The 22,073-nt window shown below is 40.8% G+C and overlaps 1 protein-coding gene across 6 annotated transcripts in view; it reads right to left on the bottom strand.

The window, feature by feature from the left end:
- Window positions 1-716: 716 nt before the first annotated feature.
- Window positions 717-22,073, bottom strand: part of LOC102380174 (probable tRNA methyltransferase 9B) — an 81,027-nt gene continuing 59,670 nt past the window's right edge. For all 6 annotated transcript variants that reach the window (XM_025207105.1, XM_025207107.1, XM_025207104.1 and 3 more), the window contains one exon: window positions 717-2,010. In XM_025207105.1, the coding sequence (XP_025062890.1) occupies window positions 974-2,010 (1,037 nt within the window). In that variant the 3' untranslated portion in view covers window positions 717-973. The remainder of the gene's footprint in view (window positions 2,011-22,073) is intronic.

Raw genomic sequence — 22,073 nt, 5'->3', positions numbered from 1 at the left:
CATGTTTCTTTTGACAAATATTTCTTTCACTTATAGTCATCCAAGCATTTTTCTGTATTATCCTAATTTGTTTTAAAGATTTAAATGAGCTAATAAAATCTTTTTAATTCTTGTCTCACTTAAGCTGACAAAGAGACACTTTACTTTTGAACCTATATGTCAAATATAGAAAATACCCCACTTTAAGATTTAGTTTTCCACGGTCCAGATGTGGTATATCCTGAGGAAGAATTTTTCTTTTTGTTTTGGCAGTAATTTTTATAGGGCAACAGGCAAGATCTCTTAAATCTATATGACAGTGTCCCCAGTTACCATCTCTGGTATGTGGGTTAAATTTAACTGGTACTTCTCTTGCATGAGGACTATCTCTAGCATGACTGGAGGTTTCATATGGGCTCACAGGTAGACTGTAATAAAAACAATGAATCCTTCTAGTGTTATCTTTACATTATTTCAAACCCCAGTGCATAGCACATTTAAATATATTAACAGGCATTAAAGATATTATAATTATATTATTATAAATGAATAGCGATCTTTAACATCTATATAAAAACATCTCAACAGGGAAAACTTCTAAATTCATTTTAACTATCTGAAAACAAAACTGACAGCTATTGATAAAAAAAAAAAAAAAAAAGCTGAGATGATGGGAGACTATTTTCCGAAAAAGAAAGTATTTAAATAAAATGACAGACAAGGTTCCTTGGGTGAATTTGATATCTTTTATTAGAACAACCCAAATGATTGGAGAATAGTTATTAAGCAAGCTTTCGGGTTCAAAAACCCTTTGTCAGGGTAAAATGTTTTTGAAAAGATACATGATCGTGGAACTCACAGAGTAAAAGAAACAAAGAGCATAAAAGCAATGAGAAAAAAAAGGTTTAGTATGTGGTTTTCAAAGGTACTGAACTCTTATTGACTTTCAAAAAGTGAGGCACCTACTGCCCTTTGTGTCTTTCAAAATCATCTGCTAAATGTTCCACCCAGGTGTCTTTTCTGCAATTACGCACCAGTTTGCATGGTCAAAGTACGAATGAATAATACGTAACTCAGGAACCTGATGTTCTATCAGTTCAGCCAACTCTCCTTTTTTAAAAACATGGTAATACCTAAGACAGGCCCCATTAGAGCTTGTTTGCTGCTGTTTGTTTTGTGTGCTTATTGTATCCTCTCCACCTGTTCCCTCCAAAGAACTGCTTATTTTGCTTTTGTTTTGGGGTCTGCAAAAAGTTGCTTGTTTTGGGTGGTGATCTATTTTAAGTTGCTGTGTGACAGCTGGGTCTTTGTTGTGGGAAACCAGGTCAGGTAAACACACACTGCTGCAATCATGAGTTATATCTGCAGCTACTTGAAGCTGCTTAGTGTCCTGGCTTAATTTGGAACAACTTTTGAAGGCCACAGAGTGATATGACACCAGTGGCCCTGGTTCCACAGCCACTTCAAAAGCATTATCTTCAGAAATCGGTCTGCAGCTTGGAAGCAAGTTGGAAATATGCTTCATAAAGCTACTTTGCCTTATTTGTTCAAAATCCTTTTTTCTATCTGGCTCACTCAGCTGAAAATTGTAAGTGCAGTATGTGCAAATCCCTCCTTGGTGCCACTGATTACTCAAGTCTAATGCTGAACCAAGTGATTTTGAGACTAGAGACCATCTCAGGGATTTTTCAAACAATGTGCACATAATTTCCTTCTCCCCCACATAGGATGAACTCTTTGCTTTCCTGTGTGCTTCCAAAGGCCCATCTGACTTGTGGGAGTGCTGGTTCAAGGCCAGCTTTTTGTCCTTCTGATTAATCAGTTTCCATATTCCACGTGAACAAGGGTTACCCGATGTGCAGGAAGGAGGTGATGGATTCCAAGGAACAAAGATATCTTGCTTTTCAAATTTTCGCCGGTTTTGCTCCATTGCCCACACGTATATCATTATCTGGCCTCCTATTCTCAAGATACGAGCCATCTCTTTTATTGCTTGCATGCGTCTCTCCTTTGTTGAAAAATGGTGGATCACTGGAACAGATAAGGAGAATAAATATCCCTCGGGGCAGTATGGAATATAGAGCACAAGGAAGAATACTGGTTCAGACACATTGGCAATAACTGGTTTGAATCCTAGGAAAAGTTAATTTACCTTCTATTGTCTTATACACTGCTGCATTACTTTCCCCAATGTGTGAAGAGTACAGAACAGATTAATTAATTTATTTTATAAGCACAATCAATAGAATTAAAATGTGAATGCCTGTGCTAATAGCAGGTTTGCGATCGGCAATAATCAATGCTGAAGTCCCATTTAGTCATAATGAAGGTATGGCTCTGGCAACCTTTTCCTTTTCTCCCTGCAAGCATGGTTCCACTCTGACCTCAAGGGAGTTCTTCTAAGGATGAGAAATTTTACCCGTTCCATCCTGCTAAAAACTTTGATATGGACACCTGTTAAATAGCAACTGCCTTAACCATTTGAACAGGAATTTTTTTAAAAACAGCAAAGGTCCATCAGCGTCTAACAGCCAATTGGGCTTACTTAGTTTCTATAGCCACACAAGGTAGTGAGGTAGCTACTATTGTATCTGGCTATCTTTGACTCCCCTGCCTAAATGACTGAGTATCCATTTACAGCTGGATTAACTAGGTGAAGCCTTCAGTGCCAGGATTTGTTTTTGAGATTGAGTCACTATTGGTCTTGGGAAAATTTAAAACACTGACATGGTTGTGAAAGTCTCCATAGGCAATTACCAGTTATATAGTTGTGTTAACTCACAGATATTTAAATAAAAACTTTAACAACTTTAGAGAAGTATTCTTATTTACTAAAGAATAGGAAGAAAATTCCTTCAACTGTATTTATGTTATGAGAGAAGAAAAGTACCTTTCCCCATTACAAAAATCTTTCATGCAATTTTTAATTAGCTATTAACAACAACGACAAAAAAGAGGTCTGAGAGATTAAATTTAGTAAGGACTATTACTATGTCCATGCTGAGGATATTAGCTTTGACTGATTTGGAAATAAATTAGTTTTAATTAATCAAATTGAAAATTGATTTGGAAATCAAATTGACATGGCCATTTGATAACTGCATACTGAATGTGCACAGTATAAGTGACCCCACATCTACAGGCTCCCCATTACAGAAAGATATGTATGACTATTTATAGAAGACTGAAGTAAACAACTTACTCTGGCATCCAAATTCTGAAATCTAACTCAAGCAAGGCTTCTAAAGAAGCATACAAAATCTTGCTTGAGTCAGAATTGAGTTCAGGATTTGGCTCTGATTTCAAGAATTTTGCCTAGAGAAGGGCAAACAAGTCTCAGGATTTGGTAAAGGTTTGAGAGCCAAATGATGATCTTAATTATATAATTATAATTCTGGAGTTATTCCATATTGGATAATGAATGAGATCAGATTCTGATACAGAGCAGGGAATTCAGAATTTGGTGGACTGCTGGTAACTTTGATGTACAACCTAGTTGCAATTCAGGTGAGATATGACTATGGAGTGATCATAGATTTTAGCACTAGAGTTAGAAAGCAAAGGACACACATTAACAATTTTGAAGGAGTAATAGTATTTGATGAGTTTGGATATAAGAAGAGAAGAGAGAAATCAAAATGACTGCAAAACATTTGTCCATGACTACGCAAGGTCTTCAGGAGCAAAACCACTTCAGTCTCCAGATCTAAATGACTGTTGCTAATTATTTTTATCCAACTCTTTCCTTGTATTTTTCTTTTGTGAAAATGTTCACACCTATTACTGCAGCTATTCTTATGCAATTTTATTCAAATTGTAGTGATAAAGAAGCTTTTGCTCAAGCTACTGCAGAGTTGGTGGTCTCCAGGTAGCAATAATAGCTCTCATAGGAAATAAATTTCCTCCTCTTCCAGATTTATAAATAGGCAAAATGCAAGTAGCATTGACATAATGTAACGTAACGTCTGTTGCAGGCCCTTCTATAACTAAAAGAATAGCAGCATGGAATTACGCAAGCAGAGGAAACACTGCTTCAGAGGCAGTAAATGTAAGGATCAAAAAGCAATCATTTAAGAAACAGGTTCTTTCAACGTCTAGTTATTCAGCTACTGTGTGGGTGCATCTACATGTGCTAGGTTGCCATATGACGCGCTACGGCAATATAGTGATCGCATGAGTCTACATGTGATCAGCAGCTCCTTTGCTGTAGCGGCGTACTCCTGTTTTAGTGCGCTACTGCAGTGAAGTAGCAGTAAAATCTAACCATGTGCCACACACACGGCTCAGTACAGGCAGTTACTATGCCATGCCTTAGTACTTCCAAAAGGATGTACTAAAGCACAGCACCATAGCAACATTGTCATATGGCAATGTGTAGACATGCCCTGTATGTTTCTCTGGTGTTGAGAAAAAACAGAAATCAATTGCAAATGTATTCAAGTCCGATAGCAATAGCAGAGTCCAATATTGAAAGATTATGTCCATTTTAATTACAAAAAGCTTTCCGTACCTTTAAGAGAATGAGAGTTTATTAACTTCAGCACACTTAGAAAAAGTTCACTGCTGGTCCAGTATTTTTGTCTCTTTCTTTCTTTTTTTTTTTGTTTTTTTGGAGCAGTTCTAAACACTCCAGGTGATGCATTATATTTAAAAGGAGATAACCTAAGGAAATGAAGAGAAAATGTTTTCCTGGGGTAACATCAGTCTGCAATTAAATCATACAGCCTTATGAGACTTATTGTGCATTTTTATTTTTAACCAAAGCTAATCCGGCAAAGACTACAATTACACTTATAGCCATCTAATGCTGTTGACAGAAATTTATTTCATCCTTTCTCTGAACATAGTATTGTTATATGGAGAAGTTACAGCCGAGTATTAGCTAATTTACAATAAGGTACCGTTTCAAAGACAAAACTACTTTCCTTTTTAACTTGTTCCTGTTTAACTGATGTACAAATTATTCATTTAGGGCATGAATTTACTCTCCATTAGCATCAAATTAATAAGATTGAACCTAATTCCTTACTCCCTTAGACTTCAGGACTGTTGCAAATAACACTACTGGCACCCTTCAGCAATAGGCTAAATTAGGGTTACCATACATCTGGGTTTTCCCCAGACATAGCCTTTTTTTTAGATCCTTTGATCTCCATCGGGGGTGGGGGGGATTAAAATATGATCAAATGTGAAGGATTTTGCTCAAAGTTTCAAAGTTTTTTCTGGTTTTTCCTAGCTTGCCCTAGGAAGGAGCTGCTTGGGACAGGGCAATTGGAGGCAGGGCACACACACACATGGTTGGCATGTAGCCAGGCATGGGGTAGAAGCAGCCAGGCAGCTGGATACAGGTAAGTCTGTGAGGATTGGGGGTTGGAAGGCCAGGGCTTGGGAACTGTTGGGGGTGGAGGGGATGTGTGTGTGTTTGTGTGTGATGTGGGGGCGAGTCCAGGGCTGCAGCAGGGCAGGGGAGGCGCCTACCCCTCTGGCATGGGAAGAGGACATGCGACCCTTCAGGGGCAGCAAGGGGCTGCGTGGCTGGGCTGGCAGCACTGGGGCTGGTGGCACTGGGGCTAGTGCCTGTGCTTGCAGAAGCAGGTTGGGGGAAGCAGGGGGGCAGCAGGTCGGGAGTGAGGGGCACCAGCAGGGTTGAGGGGGCTGTGGTTTGGGAATGAGGGGCACTGGGGGGTCAGGGTACTGTGCACTGGGAGGGCTGGGCACTGGCAACACCAGCGGGTTGCAGATTGGGAGGAGCACCAGCAGGGATTGGGTGGGGAGGAGGCTGTGGCTTTGGAATGGGGGGCACCAGCATGGCCCAGGGGGACAAGATAGTGCATGTTGGGAGTGAAGGACACTGGCAGGGCTGGGATCTGTGGGTCAGGACTGCGGGGCAGCAGTAGGGCTGTGGGTAGGGGATGTGGCTTGGGACTGAGGGGCAACAGAATGGGCAGGGGCAGGGTACTGGCCTATCACTGCCTCCCCACTGTCATATATCCCCTCCCTCCCCCTGCATGACTGGTGTCCTCTTTTTTGGAACTGGAAATATGGTAACCCTAGCTAAATAACCCATAAGGTTATGTTACAGAGTTCCGGTTTAAAGCAGATACTTTAAATAAAAGTAAGTGGGGGGTAGGGGGAGGAGGGGGGCTGTCTTTAAAAAATCATTTAGACTGAAATTCCCTATAAAGTTTGTCAGGATTAGAAGGCACATACAGGTGATGAAGGGAGAGAAAATATTGCCATATATAAAAGGTTTTGTTTTGCAGACTCCATCACAGAACCATTGACTTCAGTGTGAGTAAGCACTGGCAGATCAAACCCTATTTCCTTCTTTGTGCAGCCATCATCAATATTACTGGGGAGCAGAAGTTGCTGATTAAATTTTGCTTGCCCTGTAGTAAATCAAAATACAGATTGTAGGCCCTAAATTGCCTGCAGCTTTTGCTATTATGTTGGATAATACAGCCTAATCAGGATGCATCTAATCTGCTCTGGGACAAGAAACTGCCAAGGCAAATATCTAAATCCTGCAGAAAAATGGAGCTAATAATTTTGTAGGTGGCACCCAGTTCCTTCAGAGATAGAACAGAACCACGATCCTGGCATGGTGCTTAAAGATGCTGTCATTCTAAAGCTGCTATTTCTGGAGGCAGGAATCCAAGTTCTCAACCACTTTTGATAATCAGCCATTCAAACACACATGAACATAGCAATTATTTGAGGGCTGTGGTGAGGGATGGAGGTGAGTCAACTCTCCCGGTCTCTCTCTCTCCCTTGAGATCCCTTCTGGCAACAAGCCCTCTTCCCTCTTTCTCCCCTTCTTCTCAGCTGCTCAGTGAAGCCTCCTTCCCTATCACCAATGGAAAAGAGCCCTCTATTTTAGACAAAAAGCTGCTTTTTCTCACCTTTGCTTGTGCTTTTCAATAATGGGTTGTACAAAGCAGCACCCAGAATAGTGTTCCAGACTCTCCCATGTGAGCGGTGTCAACCAGTGGGGGTTAGGAAAAAGTGTTTCTAAAGTCACTGCCCTGTAACTAGTCCTGTACCCTGCTTTGAAGGCCTGGTACTGGCTACCACTGAGGCAGGGCCCTGGAATAGGTGGACTATATGGAATTTTTTTCATTTGTGACAAAGTCTCCCTCCTCCTTCTCCCCTGCCTTCATGGCTTCTTTTCATCTCATTAGGTTCATGCTGGCTCATGGCTTAAAATGAAGCCAGTCTGACAGAAAACTGGCCTGATTCCTAATAAAGAAAGTGTCAGTTGTGTTTTGATAAATCCTGACTCAGTTTCTCATCCTGTTGCCTCCACTGTTCCTTTTCTATGATCCATCATCACCTTGCAGTGGGTGTATCTACACCAGACCTTTACTGTGGAGTTGACTAATTAGTTTATGCAGCTGCATTAATTGCATGTAGACATGCCCACTAATGCGCAAAATTCTTCAGCAGGTGGCTAGAGCTGATAGTGTTTTACCTTTCAGGAAAAAGGGAGAAATTCCATCCTTTAAGCTACTGGTTAATCCTAAACCAAATGTCTTGTTCCCAGGATCAGACTTGAACTTAAATAGAGATCATTATATCTTAAATTATTCCTGTACCCTCAACCTTGTAAGGTATTCTGACTTTCTAGACTCATTTAACTTTGTGGCTATCATCCATCTTAGAAACTGCTGCAAAGCAGCTATGACTGGGCAATTTCAAGTTTAGTAACAAATGGTTCAATGTGTATATCACTCCCCTCTATAGGAAAGTATTAGAACTGTACACCTGTTATAATTTAAAGGTAGTTTGTTATTAGGTTGTTTTTTGGTGTCCTGCTCTGACTATGAAGTCATGAGTAAGCCATGTAATGACATATGACATTGCATTATAGTGACAAGCATTGAAGGTTTGATTCTTAGCTGCAACAGCTCAATTAGAGTCAATGGAGCTATACTGATTGTCATCAACTGAGTACCTGCCTCAGTGTTTCTGTATGATAATGGATTTATTACAATGTAAGCGCACTGGGAGTACTTAGCAGAGAGGGAGGGTATTATCGGTGTGATAAAGCAATGGCTGCATCAGGCATAAGGTTATGTTACAAAGTTCAGGTTTAAAAAGGTGTTTTAACAGCCCTTTCTAAGAACAAACTCACAACTGGAAAAGAAGGAAGGAAAATAGTAGAGAGAAAGGGAAGGAGATAGAACAAAAACAACAGGAAGAGTTTTAAATGAATTGTTTTGGATCCCCAACTTAAGACACTTTAATGGGGCCTGATTTCCAGCAGGTATTGAAAAAACAGCCTTCCTTAGTATAGATACCCAAGTCTATTCCAACCATGCAGCTTGTCCAATGATAGATATAATCCACAAGAATTTGTTTCTAAGAATAACTAGTCTCTTTTAAAAATCTTGTTCCTTGACTTTTTGAGTAAGTGCTCTTACTGTTGTATAGCTTAGATACTATTGTGACAGAATAAAAAGAATATAAATGGAATGATTCTACACATTATAAAAAGACTTATTTAGCATTAAGTCACAATGATAGCCACCACCACCTTGAAGTACATGATGGGGGCTGATAGGATGATACCAAATATATGGATTCACCAAAACAACTCAAAATGAAGGATGAATCTAAATACAAACCTACTTGACTGAAGTGAGCTAAAGGTTTCCAACTCTTTACATGTGTCATTTACATATAGGATATTCTGTCTTTACTTAGGTTCCAACCCTGCAAACAGTTGCCCTACAATGGGGCATAATACTCACAGAGTTTTGCTGAAGTCAGGTATATTGAAACATATCCATGGTCAAATAGCAGAGATTTGAAAATAGAAATTTCATACTAGGACTATTTTACAGAAAAGGAAAAGGAAATCAGGACAAAGAATCATATAAGTGATTTTTTTTATTTTTTTTTGCCAGAGGGATTTATAGAAAAATTCCTTTTGAGAGAAGTGAAATGGAGTTCTTGGCTTCCCATCTGCTGTCTTTCGTCAAGTCTTTCATCAATATCACTTTCTGCCTGTAATATCATTCTAACAAAATGTCCTGATCCGTTTTCTCAAATACAAATTTAATAGGCTCTAACTAAATTCTACACAGGTGCTAGTTCAAACCTCTGCACAACTGTTTGCAGATTAATATTTATTATACATTAAACATTCTTTTTCATTTCAGCCAGATAAGCCCCCAGCAGATCTAAAAGTCATTCCAAATTAATTTTGCACTGTATACTGTTCATTCTCAATTCTTTTGTTGAAGTTGAAAACAAAAGATTTTCCACATCTAAAATATACATAATGTAATTCTGATATAAAATGCAGAGGGTGGGGAGGGAAGAGCACCATTTCAAAGATTCTCCTGTAGTTCATTTCATAAGTATATAATTAATTGCTTCTTCTGTTAATTTAATACTGTGACTAATCCTACTAAAAGGGATTATTTAGAACAGGGGGACTATATAAAATACATGTTTATGTCATTTAACTGTCTTCAAAGAATAAGACTGAAAGCATCAACAACTTTGAATGTTTTAGAAGTAATTTTCAAAATTAATATTTTAGGTCAGTGTTTCAATTTAAATCCTGTTAAATTTCAAGGAAAATTGTGTAATCAGAAATTAAGTTTCTCTTTCAAATCTTTATACTGAAGTTAAATAAATCCCTTTGTAAAGTATATAAGGATCCTAGAAGCTTTATCTCAGAGGCTCTTCTTTATCTCCTGTGTATACACTTTAGATGTCACTTTATCATTTATGATTTCAATAAGAGGAACAATCGGAACATATATAGAATGCATGACTGATGCATGTTGTATATGTATGTATATTGTATATAGAATGTATGATTCCAGCAAAATGTGATTTTATTCTCCTAATTAGGATAGTATAAAAATACAAAGAAAAATAATAAAATACCAAAATGCCAAAGAATTACGTATGCCTGAAAGCCCATCTAACATTTTCCCAACTATATAAATTGGTCCAATGAAGGACCCAACAGATCCTTACCTCTTGAAGAATTACTTAAAAAATGTACAGAATAAAGTTCAAATGATGTTTCCAAGGACTGTTTTTCCTAACCCCCTGCCTCCCATGTTTATTATGAATTTCTCAGACTGTGAAACTTCTGCCTTCTTCCATTGGAATTACTTATATATCTGAAGTTAAGTGTAATTCTAAGAAACTAGAATCAGCATAAAACCATAAGACTGATTGTGGGGAGTGAGAGAACTATGTATTAGTCTAGAAAGTTGGCGTTAAAAAAAGGAAGGCGAGGGAAGGGAACGGATCAGAAAAGCAAGAACTCTAATGTGAGCACCTCAGAGTATGCAGTCCTCTCTCAGGCAAAGCTTCTATTGTCAGGAGCAACTTAGTTAGAATAAGGATTACAGTAATCAGGCCCACTGGTGTCTTATGCAACAGGTCAATCATTTTACTGAGCAGTTGCATGAAAATTCTGTGCTCCGGGTGCCTTAGAGACTGCAGGCTGACGGAATACATTTGCAAGAAGCAAGATTTGTTTGGTAATATCTTTTATTGGACCAAGTATACAGTTGGGAGAAATGTGTCCAACAGTTTGTCCAACAAGAGGCCTCCTGTGCCCGAAAACTTGTCTAACATCTCTCCCAACTGTATACATGGTCCAATATAAGATATTACCAAACAAATTTTGCTTCTTGCATATTCCCTGGGCCATCACACCTACAATGCTACAACACTAGTATCAACTTGCAAATAAATCTTGTGAAAGCTGTTTAAGCCTGGGAACTGTTCCCTTATTTTGATACCACTGCTGTGTTGTTCTGCCAAGAGAAAGACTGGAGGACAACAGCCATGTTTACAAGTTGCTCAGTGACAAGCTGTCACCTAGTTTAATGACATGGAACAGATGGCCAAGCCCTAGTAACCAGGTAACAGATTGTTAAGTACAAGTAGCTAAGATTTAAAGCACAGCTATATTGTCAACATGACAACAGTAATAAGACCACTGATAGCCAATTACAGTCTAAAATGAATTATTACATTGAGAAGAGCTCAAGAGGCCACTGTCAGTCTAGAGGAAACCTGGAAAAACATAAGGCCCAATTATGGCCTGACATGAGTTTATGCTGCAGGAGTTAGCACAAGATAGAGCACCTCAAAAGATTAGGACTTTTTGGGTAAAACTAATTCCTAGATGATGAGAAGGAACAAGTCTGGGTAAGAACAGTCAAGCTTTCTGGGACACTCCAGGCAGCAATATCTGTTTATTACCCAATAGAATAAACTTGCATTTTAACTCATTTCTTTTCAAACATTTATCAGTGCAAGGGGCACTGGACCACAGAATTCAGTGCTGTGAGATAATTAACAGGCCCATAACGTATAACAAAAATTCCACCAATACACTAAGTAGGACAGCAGTTCTGTGCAAGATACTGGAGACAAGAAACTGAGGAAGGGCAGTTTGTGCCCTAAAGCTTATCTAACATAGACCCATGTTGACTAAGAAGGCATCACAAAAAACAAAAAACAAATAAAAATCTTTGCCCCTCACATTTTTGGGACCATTGCAGCTAGGATACTGGACAATTGGCAGCAGCATCCCATAGTACTGCTATCACTGTTTCCTCTGATGCATAATGGAGTTGCCATAGCCAATTACGGATTGCTAATTTTATTAACATATTATTATTACTGTTGTTGGTATTATTATCATTGTTATTATTATTGCTGTTTTTAACAACAACAACAACTACCAGCTGACCTTGAAATGCTATGAATCATCAATCTATATCCAGGCCAGGTTATCTAACCAGGTGATCCTATTTTAATTATTTATGTACTGTTCCTTCTGCTCTGATTGTTGCATTCACTTATTGCATATTGTTTCCAATGGAGTTACAAGTTAGACAAATAAGGGACGGGTGCCTTTGCATGTGTTTACACCCTACCTTCCTCAATGGGACCAGAATCCTAACTGGCATCTCTGAGTGTTGCCATAATGGTTAATTAAATATTGGTTTTCCTTCCTCTTGTAGAAGGAATCTAAGGGCATTTTTATACATGCTCCAGGAGAGTGTGAGTGTGTGTGTGTGTGTGTGTTCAAAATGGCGGCAGGGGTGCTTTATCTAAAGCTCATGAAATGAATACAAGTGTCTGATCAACAGATTTAGAGCCTGCAAACATTTATGCATGTGCTTGAGGTTCTACTCTGACGTGCTCCCACTGACTTCAGGTGACGACTGTCTTTAAAAGTGGGCTGCTCATATGAATAACCATTATGTACACCTTAAGTGTGTGCATGATTAGAGTGTCTAAAACTTAGGAGCGAGATCCTTTTCCAGCTATTAGACAAAGTGGTCTGTAGGTACTTAAATCAGATACTATAGCCCACCCTGATTGATTCCCACTTCATGTTTGTCATTGTTTTCTTAGGGTAGTACATGCTGTTACATGGGTGTAAATGTGCTGTAAATCCATCAGATTTACTTATGAATTTACATCAATATTACTAAGATTAGAATCTGGCCCTGCGTTTTTTACTTCAGGCAAGAAGCTTCCTAGGGAATTATGAAGACTTGCAAAGGATTTTTGAAGTAATTAAAATATTATCTATGTTACACTAATTGCAGGAACTGTGTTGTACTGCCCATCCCTTCCACAGTGCTCTACTCCACTGTGAAGTCTGCTGCTTCACTGCATCTGTATTTACCCTGGCTGCAGGTGGTTAGGGATCAGCAGTGATGATAAGTCTGGGTGGTTTTCCTCTCTGGGGGGGTGAAGACTTGTGACCCTCAAAGGAGGCCAGGTTACAAAGTGTGGCCTGTGCCAGGAAAAGGTTGCTGATCCTTGGTTTAATGGGCCAATCTAGATTTTGCTCAAAGGGGACAGACGCTTTGTTTGCTACATAGTAAAGTGGATGCACAGTAAAAATGGAGTGGATGCAAAGGGATGAATTCTCATACACTTTAGTGTTTCTACATGTTCAATTAATGTGCTTTAGGTAATGCAGATTAAATCTAGTATCTCCATTGTGTAGTACTAGATAAATGTGCATTAGCCTATTTTAATGTGCATTAGCTAAACAGAACAGGGTGCTTGTACAGAGCATCAAAGCAGACTTGATTAATCATGCAAGATTTGACCTGAAGTCCTCCCTGTTGTACAGTGAACCATTGGTAACTGCTCTTTCAGTAAATTTTTTCAACCAGTGATGCAATTATCTTATGGCTATTTAATCTAGCCCACAATTCCTTTGTTTATAAGCATGTTATAACAGATGCATCAAAATCCCTACTAAAGATAAAGACAACATCAACTGCTTCCCCTTCATCCCCTGAGCCAGTTACCTTGTCAAAGAAGGGAATTAGGTTGTCCTATCATGATCTATTCTTCACAAATGACAGCTGTTTCTTAACATCTTATTTTCAAGTAGTCATAAATTAAATTATTTTAATAATTTGTTCGAGCATCTTCCCACATATCAAAAACTTAGGCTGACTGCTGTTTCTCCAGGTGATTCTTCCTCCCCTTTTTAAAAAAATGAGGTCCTGTTTGCCCTTGTCAGTCCTCTGGGACCTCCCCCATCCTCCATGAATTCTTGAAGATACTCACTAATGGTTCAGAGATTGCTCCAGTTGTTTTTTTGAGTGCTCTAGAGTTTCATTAGGCTCTTGATATGAACTTATCTAACTTATCTAAACTTATCTAACTTACCTAACTTTAGATCTAACTTATCTAAATAGTCCTTAACCTGTTCTTTCACATTCTGGCTCTTATCCCTTTGTTGTCCATTCCTATGCTGTTATTAAAATGAATTGCATTAATTATTGGGTCTCAATTGAACTTCTTTTAAAGACTGAAGTTAAACAGGCATCGAATAACTTCAGCTTTCTCTGTATCACTTATTTTTTGCTCTCCTTCCATATATACTTTCTTTTTACAGGTATAAATATTGTTTAAAAATTATCCATTTAACCTCCTCTAATTATATTGGTTAAACTGTTAACTGATAACACGTACCTAGTCCTGGCCGGGGGTGGTGTGGAGCCCCAGGCCAGCACGTACCCTGCTGCAAGGGATGGGCCACAGCCGCTGGCCCACAGCAGAGCAGGGAGCCAGGGGCCATGTACAGACCTGCTCGGACACAGCTACTGCTGGGAGCCGCTCCCTGGGGCCTTTGACAGGGGGGCAGAAAGAGGTGGCTGCAAGACGCATCACAAAACACAGCTCACATGAAGCCGCAGCTGGCAGCAATAAGTGAGAGGCTTTCCCAGCTCATTGCAGCCACCAGCACTCTGGGAGGAAGGGAGCAGACTAGCTATTGCTACTAGTCTCCTCTCCCTCCTGCCTGCTCTGATGCATTTCTCTTCCTGCCGCACTGTGCCTTTTCCCTTCCCCACAGGACTGCCCCCCACGCTACACATTAACTGATAAAGCATTACTGCTATAAACATACCGTTTAAATGTTTAATCCTTCACATCTCTATTTCCTTTATATTATTTCTTTCCTCTTCTTCTTACTTTTTCTTATTGTCTGTGTTCTGTCTTGTTAACTGTACCTTATTTTGTATCTTCTGATACAAAGCCTTTCTGATCTTTCTGATACAAAGCCTTTCGCATCCACCGCGACACCAAAGGCCATGGACGCAGGTGTCGCGGTGGATGTAGTCTTTCTGGACTTCAGCAAGGCCTTTGACACCGTCTCTCACCCCATCCTAATTAATAAACTAGGCGACTGTGGCATAGATGCCTACACAGTCAGATGGATTGCAGATTGGCTGAAGGGTCGCACTCAGAGGGTGGTGGTGGATGGATCATACTCGACTTGGGGGGAGGTGGGTAGTGGAGTCCCCCAGGGCTCGGTCCTGGGGCCTGCGCTGTTCAATTTCTTCATCAGCGATCTTGATGCTGGGGTGGAAAGCAACCTGTTTAAATTCGCTGATGACACCAAAATTTGGGGGGAGGTGAGCACGCTAGCAGGGAGAGAGAGATTGCAGAAGGATCTGGATAGGTTACAGGGGTGGGCAAACAGGAACAGGATGTGTTTCAATACGGACAAGTGCAGGGTGCTGCACTTGGGTAGTAGGAACCAGCAGCACACTTATACGATGGGGAACTCCCTACTTGAGAGCACGGAGGCGGAAAGGGATCTTGGTGTCATTATTGACTCCAAGATGAACATGGGCCGACAATGCGAGGTCATGGTTGGCAGGGCTAACCGGACCTTGTCGTGCATCCACAGGTGCATCTCGAGTAGAGCCAGGGAGGTGATCCTCCCCCTCTATGTGACGCTGGTCAGGCCGCAGCTGGAGTACTGTGTCCAGTTCTGTGCGCCCCATTTCAGGAGGGATGTGGACAACATGGAGAGGGTCCAGAGGAGGGCCACCCGCATGATCCGGGGACAACAGGGCAGACCCTACAGTGAGAGACTGCGGGACCTGAACCTATTCAGCCTCCACAAGAGAAGGCTGAGGGGGGACCTGGTGACTGTCTATAAACTCACTAGGGGGAACCAGAAGGGTTTGGGGGAGACGCTGTTTCCCCTAGCCCCCGCTGGCATAACAAGGAGTAATGGGCACAAGTTGATGGAGAGGAGGTACAGATTGGACATCCGAAAAAATTACTTCACAGTTAGGGCGGCTAGGAGCTGGAACCAACTTCCAAGGGAGGTGGTGCTGGCCCCTACCCTGGGGGTCTTTAAGAAGAGGCTGGATACCTACCTGGCTGGACTCATTTGAGTCCCGTTTTTGTTTTTAGGGTTTTTTGTTGTTCTCCCGCCCTGGCGGGGGGGCGGGCTAGAAGATCTATTAGGTCCCTTCCGACCCTAAAACTATGAAACTATGATTTCATGCCTACATGTTTGCACTATTCTTTTATCCTCTTCCCCCTCCCCACTTTTTGGTCAATTTCTCTTTGATTTCAGGTTATTAAAGAGCTTCAGAGGCAGCCATATTGGTCTGTTACTATACCTCCTATCATCCCTTGACATCAGGATAGCTTGCGGTTGTCTTTCATGTGGTCTCTTTTAGTATCTGGCAGTTCTCCTGAACTTATTTTCCCTTAGAATTTGTTCCCAAGAGATCCTGCCTACCTGTTTAAATTTTCTCCATCTAAAAAGGAAGTATGGATAGAATGGCTTTTGCAGCAACTCTAGACTGAATCCTCAGCTTGTGCGAGTCACCTCTGCTTCGGGTTACCATATTTCCAGTATCAAAAAGGGGACACCTGTGTGGGGGAGAGGGAGAAGAGGAGCTTGAAGGGGAGGAGGCGGTGAGGGGAGGATGAGAGGAGTGGGACGGGGGAGGATAGGGGAAAGGAGTATATGATGCGGGTGGAGGGGAAGCTGTGATATGCCTGCGTCCTGCCTCCATCACTTACTCCTAAGCCACAGCCCTGCTCGTGCCCCTCTCTCCTGACCCACAACCCCCTGCCCCCCCAGCCCTGCCATTGCCCCTTGCTCCCAACCCACAGCCCCCTGCCCACCCCCAGCTCTGCTGCCCATGCAGCTCGCACCCCTGTGCGTGAATGCATGCACACATACACACACACACTGTATCTCTCTTATCTGTGAGCAGCTCCTGGTCTCACACATAGAGCAGCCAATCACCTGAGAGCCAATCACCTTGCCCCTCCCTGCCCCTAGCCCAAGCTGGAAGTGCCCAGGAAAAGCCAGAGGCAGAGCAAAAACCCAGATATTTACTTGCATTTTAAAAACCTGCCTGGACAGGGGGCCAAAAAAGAAGACATGTCTGCGAGAACCCTACTTCTGCTCCATTAATTTCATAAGCAGATTTATACAAGTTTAGGATCTAGCTCTCCACATTTAAATTTGTTGCATCAGCCAGAAAAAATCACAGATTATTCTGAAGTTAACTTTCAGATCCTGACATTAACTTTAAGGAAGGTCACTTGCTACTCTTCATTCCAGCAGCTTCTTTCTTTCCAGTGGGACAAAAGGATTAATGAGATAATTTGGTAATAAAAATAAATGACTTTACTCACTTTGACTATCTGACTTCTATTAAGAAGGGGGAAATGTGAAGGCTCCACCTCTTAGTCTAGAGGGAAGAAATGACTTATCTTAATTAAAAGAAAAAGCCTTTCCTCTCTCTCACTTCATTTTAGGTAATCCAAGACTCCATACATGGGTGAATTTAAAAAGACTCCATCCATATGCAGCAGGAGAAAGAAAGCTTCATGAAAGAGCTATATATGTGCTTAGTGGATCCAGCACTACACTGAAATTTGGAATAATTCCAGAGCAACAGAAACACGAGTGCCAGTCCTATCACCAGCAAAGTCAGTGGCAGCACCCCTAGGACACTCCAAATGGGCCATAAAAAGATGCGAGTTTGTCACGTGAACGGCCACTGAAACTGCTCTACAGCTATGCATTGGAAGTGCTTTAAAAATGTCTGACAAAGTTATTTGGGTAAATGTGATAATTTTTTATTAGACCAACTAAGTAGTTGGAAAAAATGTTTTTTGCAAGCTTTCAGGCATAAACACCCTTCATGCTGATCCAGGAATGATGATGGTTGGCATATTATGGGGTCATTTTGGTGCCCATAGCTGTGCCCATGGTCTGGAGGAAGTGTTGGTTATTGAAACAGAATCAGGAGCAAGATTACTACTCAGAGTACAGACCTAAAGATATTACTAAACTTATACACTCATCCTCGCACAACAACTTCAATTTTAATAACCAACACTTCCTCCAGACCCTGGGCACAGCTATGGGCACCACAGTATGCCAACCATCACCATTCCTGGATTCTACACCTGCACCTCCAGAAATGTAATACATCTCATCCAGTGCACTAAATGCTCTGATGGAAAATATGTAGAAGAAACCAAATTACAACAGCATATCAGAATGAACGCACAGTGAAAATCCATCAGACAAAAATATCCAATTATCTGTGGGTGCACACTTCTCACAAGACAACCACTTTCTCTCCTGTCTCTCAGTTCTAATCCTCAAAGGAAATTTACAAAACACCTTTTGTAGACAAGCCTACAAACTTCACTTCACTTTTGTATCTACTGGATACAAAAAAGCATGGACTAAATATAGACATTGGATTTATGGCACATAATAACCCCAGGTAACCTGTCTGGATTTCACCAGCTACATTCTATCACCAGTTCAACATTCCTCCCTTTCCCCTTCCCCACCCCCACCTACCTGTGTCACACCTATTGTCTCCCATTCCCTCTGATCCTCACTGCCACACATTTGCATTTTCACAGACCTGCATTTTGCATATTGGCTTCTATTCTAACATGGAGAACACATAACACCAGCAGACCTATGTATGCCTGAAGAAAGGTGTTTGTGCTCAAAAGCTTGTAAAGAACAATTTTTTCCAACTACTTAGTTGGTCTAATAAAAGATTATCACATTTACCCAAATAACCTTGTCTGCCTGTCCTTAGACCAACATAGCTACAACCAACAATCTTAAAAATGCCCAATTGCATGGCAGTCTAAACCCTCATTATATAAGGATTCAGATGAAGGTGCTCCAAAATGGAGTGCCTTTATTAACGTCTGTCAGTGTAACCAGGAGCAGGGCTTGGCTAACAGCCAAGCCCTGTTCCCTATGCTGTTTTTGGAATGGGAGAGGGGAAGAGAGCAGAGGAAGCTCATTCTGGGTGTTGTCCAGCCAGTGAAGGAGGATAGGGCAGGTGGATTGGAGCCCTCACCCTCCAGTGCTGGCTGGGCAACCCCAAGAATGAGCTCCCTTCATTCCTTTCCCCACCTCCCATTCTCTAAACAGTGCCAGGGCTGGGAAGAGCTTTTCTAGGGGAGACAAGCTGCATAGATGCAGTGGATCTCAACTGCAGCTCATCTCCTAACCCCCAGGACCCAACAGCAAACATCTGCTGGTCCCAAGGATAGCTGCCACTCATGGCACTTCCTACAGCAGGGAGCTACATTTATGTCTGTGCCCCTAGTGATTTCAGTGATGCAATGATGAATATCGTTACAAAAATGTCAGTATGTGCAAATGCAACAAAGTTGCTTCTTTCTGTCAGGTAGGTTTATTTAATATGAAGTAAAACTAGAAATTGAAAAAAAAGTAGAAAAGTATATCACTCCGTTCTAAACATAGATAAAACGGCCTGGAATAGATTTTACTTCACAGGCCAAATTTGTCTGTTGGATCAAAATGAAAGAAACCACTTACAGTTTTGCTACCAAATGCTTCACACACAACTTATACCAACAAAAATGCCATTTTCTGATATAACTTATTTTAGGCAAGACCTGCTTGTTGCATATCTGCATCTATACTAGGACTTTTGCTAGCATAGAAATATTGCAAAGATATCATAAAATTAACCCTAACTGATATTGCTATGCCACCAAAAGTTTCCAGTGCAGACCTGGCCTTTGCATCACTAAAGGACCTTTTCTTCCTCCCTAGATAATCCCATGGAGGTTGGAATGCAAATATTAAGCCATACCTATTTATGGTTTGACCAAACTGATTACTTGAAGAAGGGTGAGAAACAGAAACTAGGCATGCTTGCTGCACTGCACCCCAAGGTCTCAGAAATCATAAGATAGCATTAAAATGGTGAGATTTGTAAATAAATAAATAAATAATTTATAAGCTATTTTCATTCATATTTTGGGTTTTGAACTTTTTTAGTGAGCTTGAACCCCGATTTCAAGTTTCTCAGCACTCACAAGGACTAGAAGGTTGTTTAAAAACAATACAATCAGCTGAGATTCTCACAGAGCTTCTGATTTTGGTGGGGAGGGGAGAGGGAACAACCATCAAATAGCTTGAAACTCATTATAGAAATCACATGAGTTGGCAGCTCTATCACGACTACCATCAATATGGAGCAGAACTTGGATGAGATCAACTCATAGATATAGAACAGATGGTTGTAGCAGAACTTATGCAAGATACATGTGATGGTGGTGGGCAGAGGAAAGCATGATAGAGAGTGCAGCCATGCTGCAGTTTCTTTTAGTTGAAAATGCCCACAACTGGTCAATTCTGTCTGCAGCATAGCATGCTCTTTGATTCCTTGCTGATGCTAAACTCTCACATAACAGCATATGTAATATATGCTTTCCACAGACTCTGGTTGGCTAGGAAATCCCATCCCATATGGGTGATCAGTCACCTTGCCTTAAGTTATGCATGCCTTTACCACTTCTTGGATGAGCTACAGCAATACAACACACATGGGCTTAGTGCTTACTAAACTCCAGCTACTACAGAATACTGCAGAATGTTTCCCCAGCAACACAGGCTACTTCATCAAGCTCATCCTCCCCTCCTTACAGAAACAAGTTCTGGGACCTCAGGGATCTAGGTCTAATCTGTATAAAAGATCAGCAAGAGCTTCAGGATGGATAACTTCATTTCTGTGGCACAATGAAACTCACTACAATAAGGGTAAAGCTTATCTGTGCAGGAGACAAAGCTTTCTCAGAGGAAAAACAGAGGATGGAATTCTCCAGGGACAAAGCCTTTTATCCTGGAATCCTACAGACCTATACATTTGAGTGTCCCACTTTAAGTACTTGTTAAGTATCCAAGATAATACTTTTTCCTGCAACAATTTTAAAAGCCATTTAAGCTGTATGGGGAAAGGGCTATAGGGCTCTGTGGTTTTGACATGATCAGTCAGAACCAACTCAACTGTTACAGTCTGTTTTTACCTTCAGGGGTCAACCACACTATGAAATAAACTGCCACAGAAACCAAAGGCAAACCCTCTTCCCTACCATACTGCCCTACATTAAGTGCAATGTACATGTTTTTGACCTTCTTTTTTGTAACATAGACATGTAGCAACACATTATTAAAAAAAATTGAAACAGAATGCTACACTGCACACATTTCTCCCCCTGGGGAAAGGATGAGAGAACAAGCATGTGACAGATATTAGTCACACTGCTTAATTCATCACTGGAAGGTGATGGTTATGAACATGGTATGAAAACCTTTATAGAACACAACACAATGCTGTATCTGATATGATAATGAACTCTGAAAACCTCTCTGAATATCCAATGACTTAACATGGACCTGGGATTTGAAAAACAAAGTCCTGTGGGAATGAAAAAGAAGCTGTCTGAGAAAGGAGTGGAGGAAGTGTCAGGCTTAACAGCCACTGACTCTGAGATATGCAAGCTATTCACATTTCATTTTGTTTTAACTAAGCAAAGAGTTGTCTCGGCTTATTCAGCTCATGAGAAAAGTAAAGCTAGGTTAGCAAACAGTTATTTTTTCTTTTCTTTTCTTATTCCATCATTAATAAATCCTGCTTTTAAATAGTCACTTGCTTTGTGGATACTTTGCTACGTAATTTAATTCAAGCAGCACCAGAACAGAGGTTGCCTTTCAGCCTCTGAAGAGAGGCAAAGAAAGATTAAGACCTTCTGTAGCCTCAATCTCATTTGAAGTCTTCATTAAAGTAGCAAGGGTGAGTCACAAAGGGCAGGTAAAGAAAAGGGGAGAGGCCTTAAAGAGAATAAGGAGAGGGACAGGTTGATGTCCTGCAAGTGACTGCTATGAATAGACAGGATGAGAAAATGAATTAATATTTTTAATTTTAGTCTAGCCCAAGGACTGACATGACTAACTTTGGTCACAATTTATTAAACAGCAAGATGCTTTATGCAGAATTTAAGCATGCCATTGCAGGATTTCACTCAAAGCTTTAGATTAGTTGTACAAAACCAACAGTGTCCTATTTCTAAAGTGTTCAGCTACCATGTGCCCATTTCTGCTTATGTAAACATGAATTTTAGCTTGTAATTACCTGATCTGAATGGGCTAGTACGGGTTTTATACCTCTCCAAATGGTAAGCATGCCACTTTCTAACCAAGCAAAAGGTAAGTTAACTCCCCTTCAGTCTTCTCTTCCTCTTGTGTTCTACCAAAATCCTAAAATCCCAGCGGGGAAAAAATCTTTAGAATACCAATCCTAAATTTCTTGAATAGCTATTAAAATGGCAGGACCTCTTATAGTTCCAGCTGAATTAAATGGGCCTGAAATTCCATTCCATTCTCCCCCTCTACGTGTTCATTTTCTTTCTGGAGACTGCTATGCTAGCTGCTGAACAGCTTCCATTCTATTTTCCTGCTG

Source organism: Alligator sinensis, unplaced genomic scaffold (assembly GCF_000455745.1).
Source record: "Alligator sinensis unplaced genomic scaffold, ASM45574v1 scaffold406_1, whole genome shotgun sequence".
NCBI lineage: Eukaryota > Metazoa > Chordata > Crocodylia > Alligatoridae > Alligator > Alligator sinensis.
The sequence above is the reverse complement of the archived record's forward strand: the minus strand, read 5'-3'. Positions and strand labels throughout refer to the sequence as shown.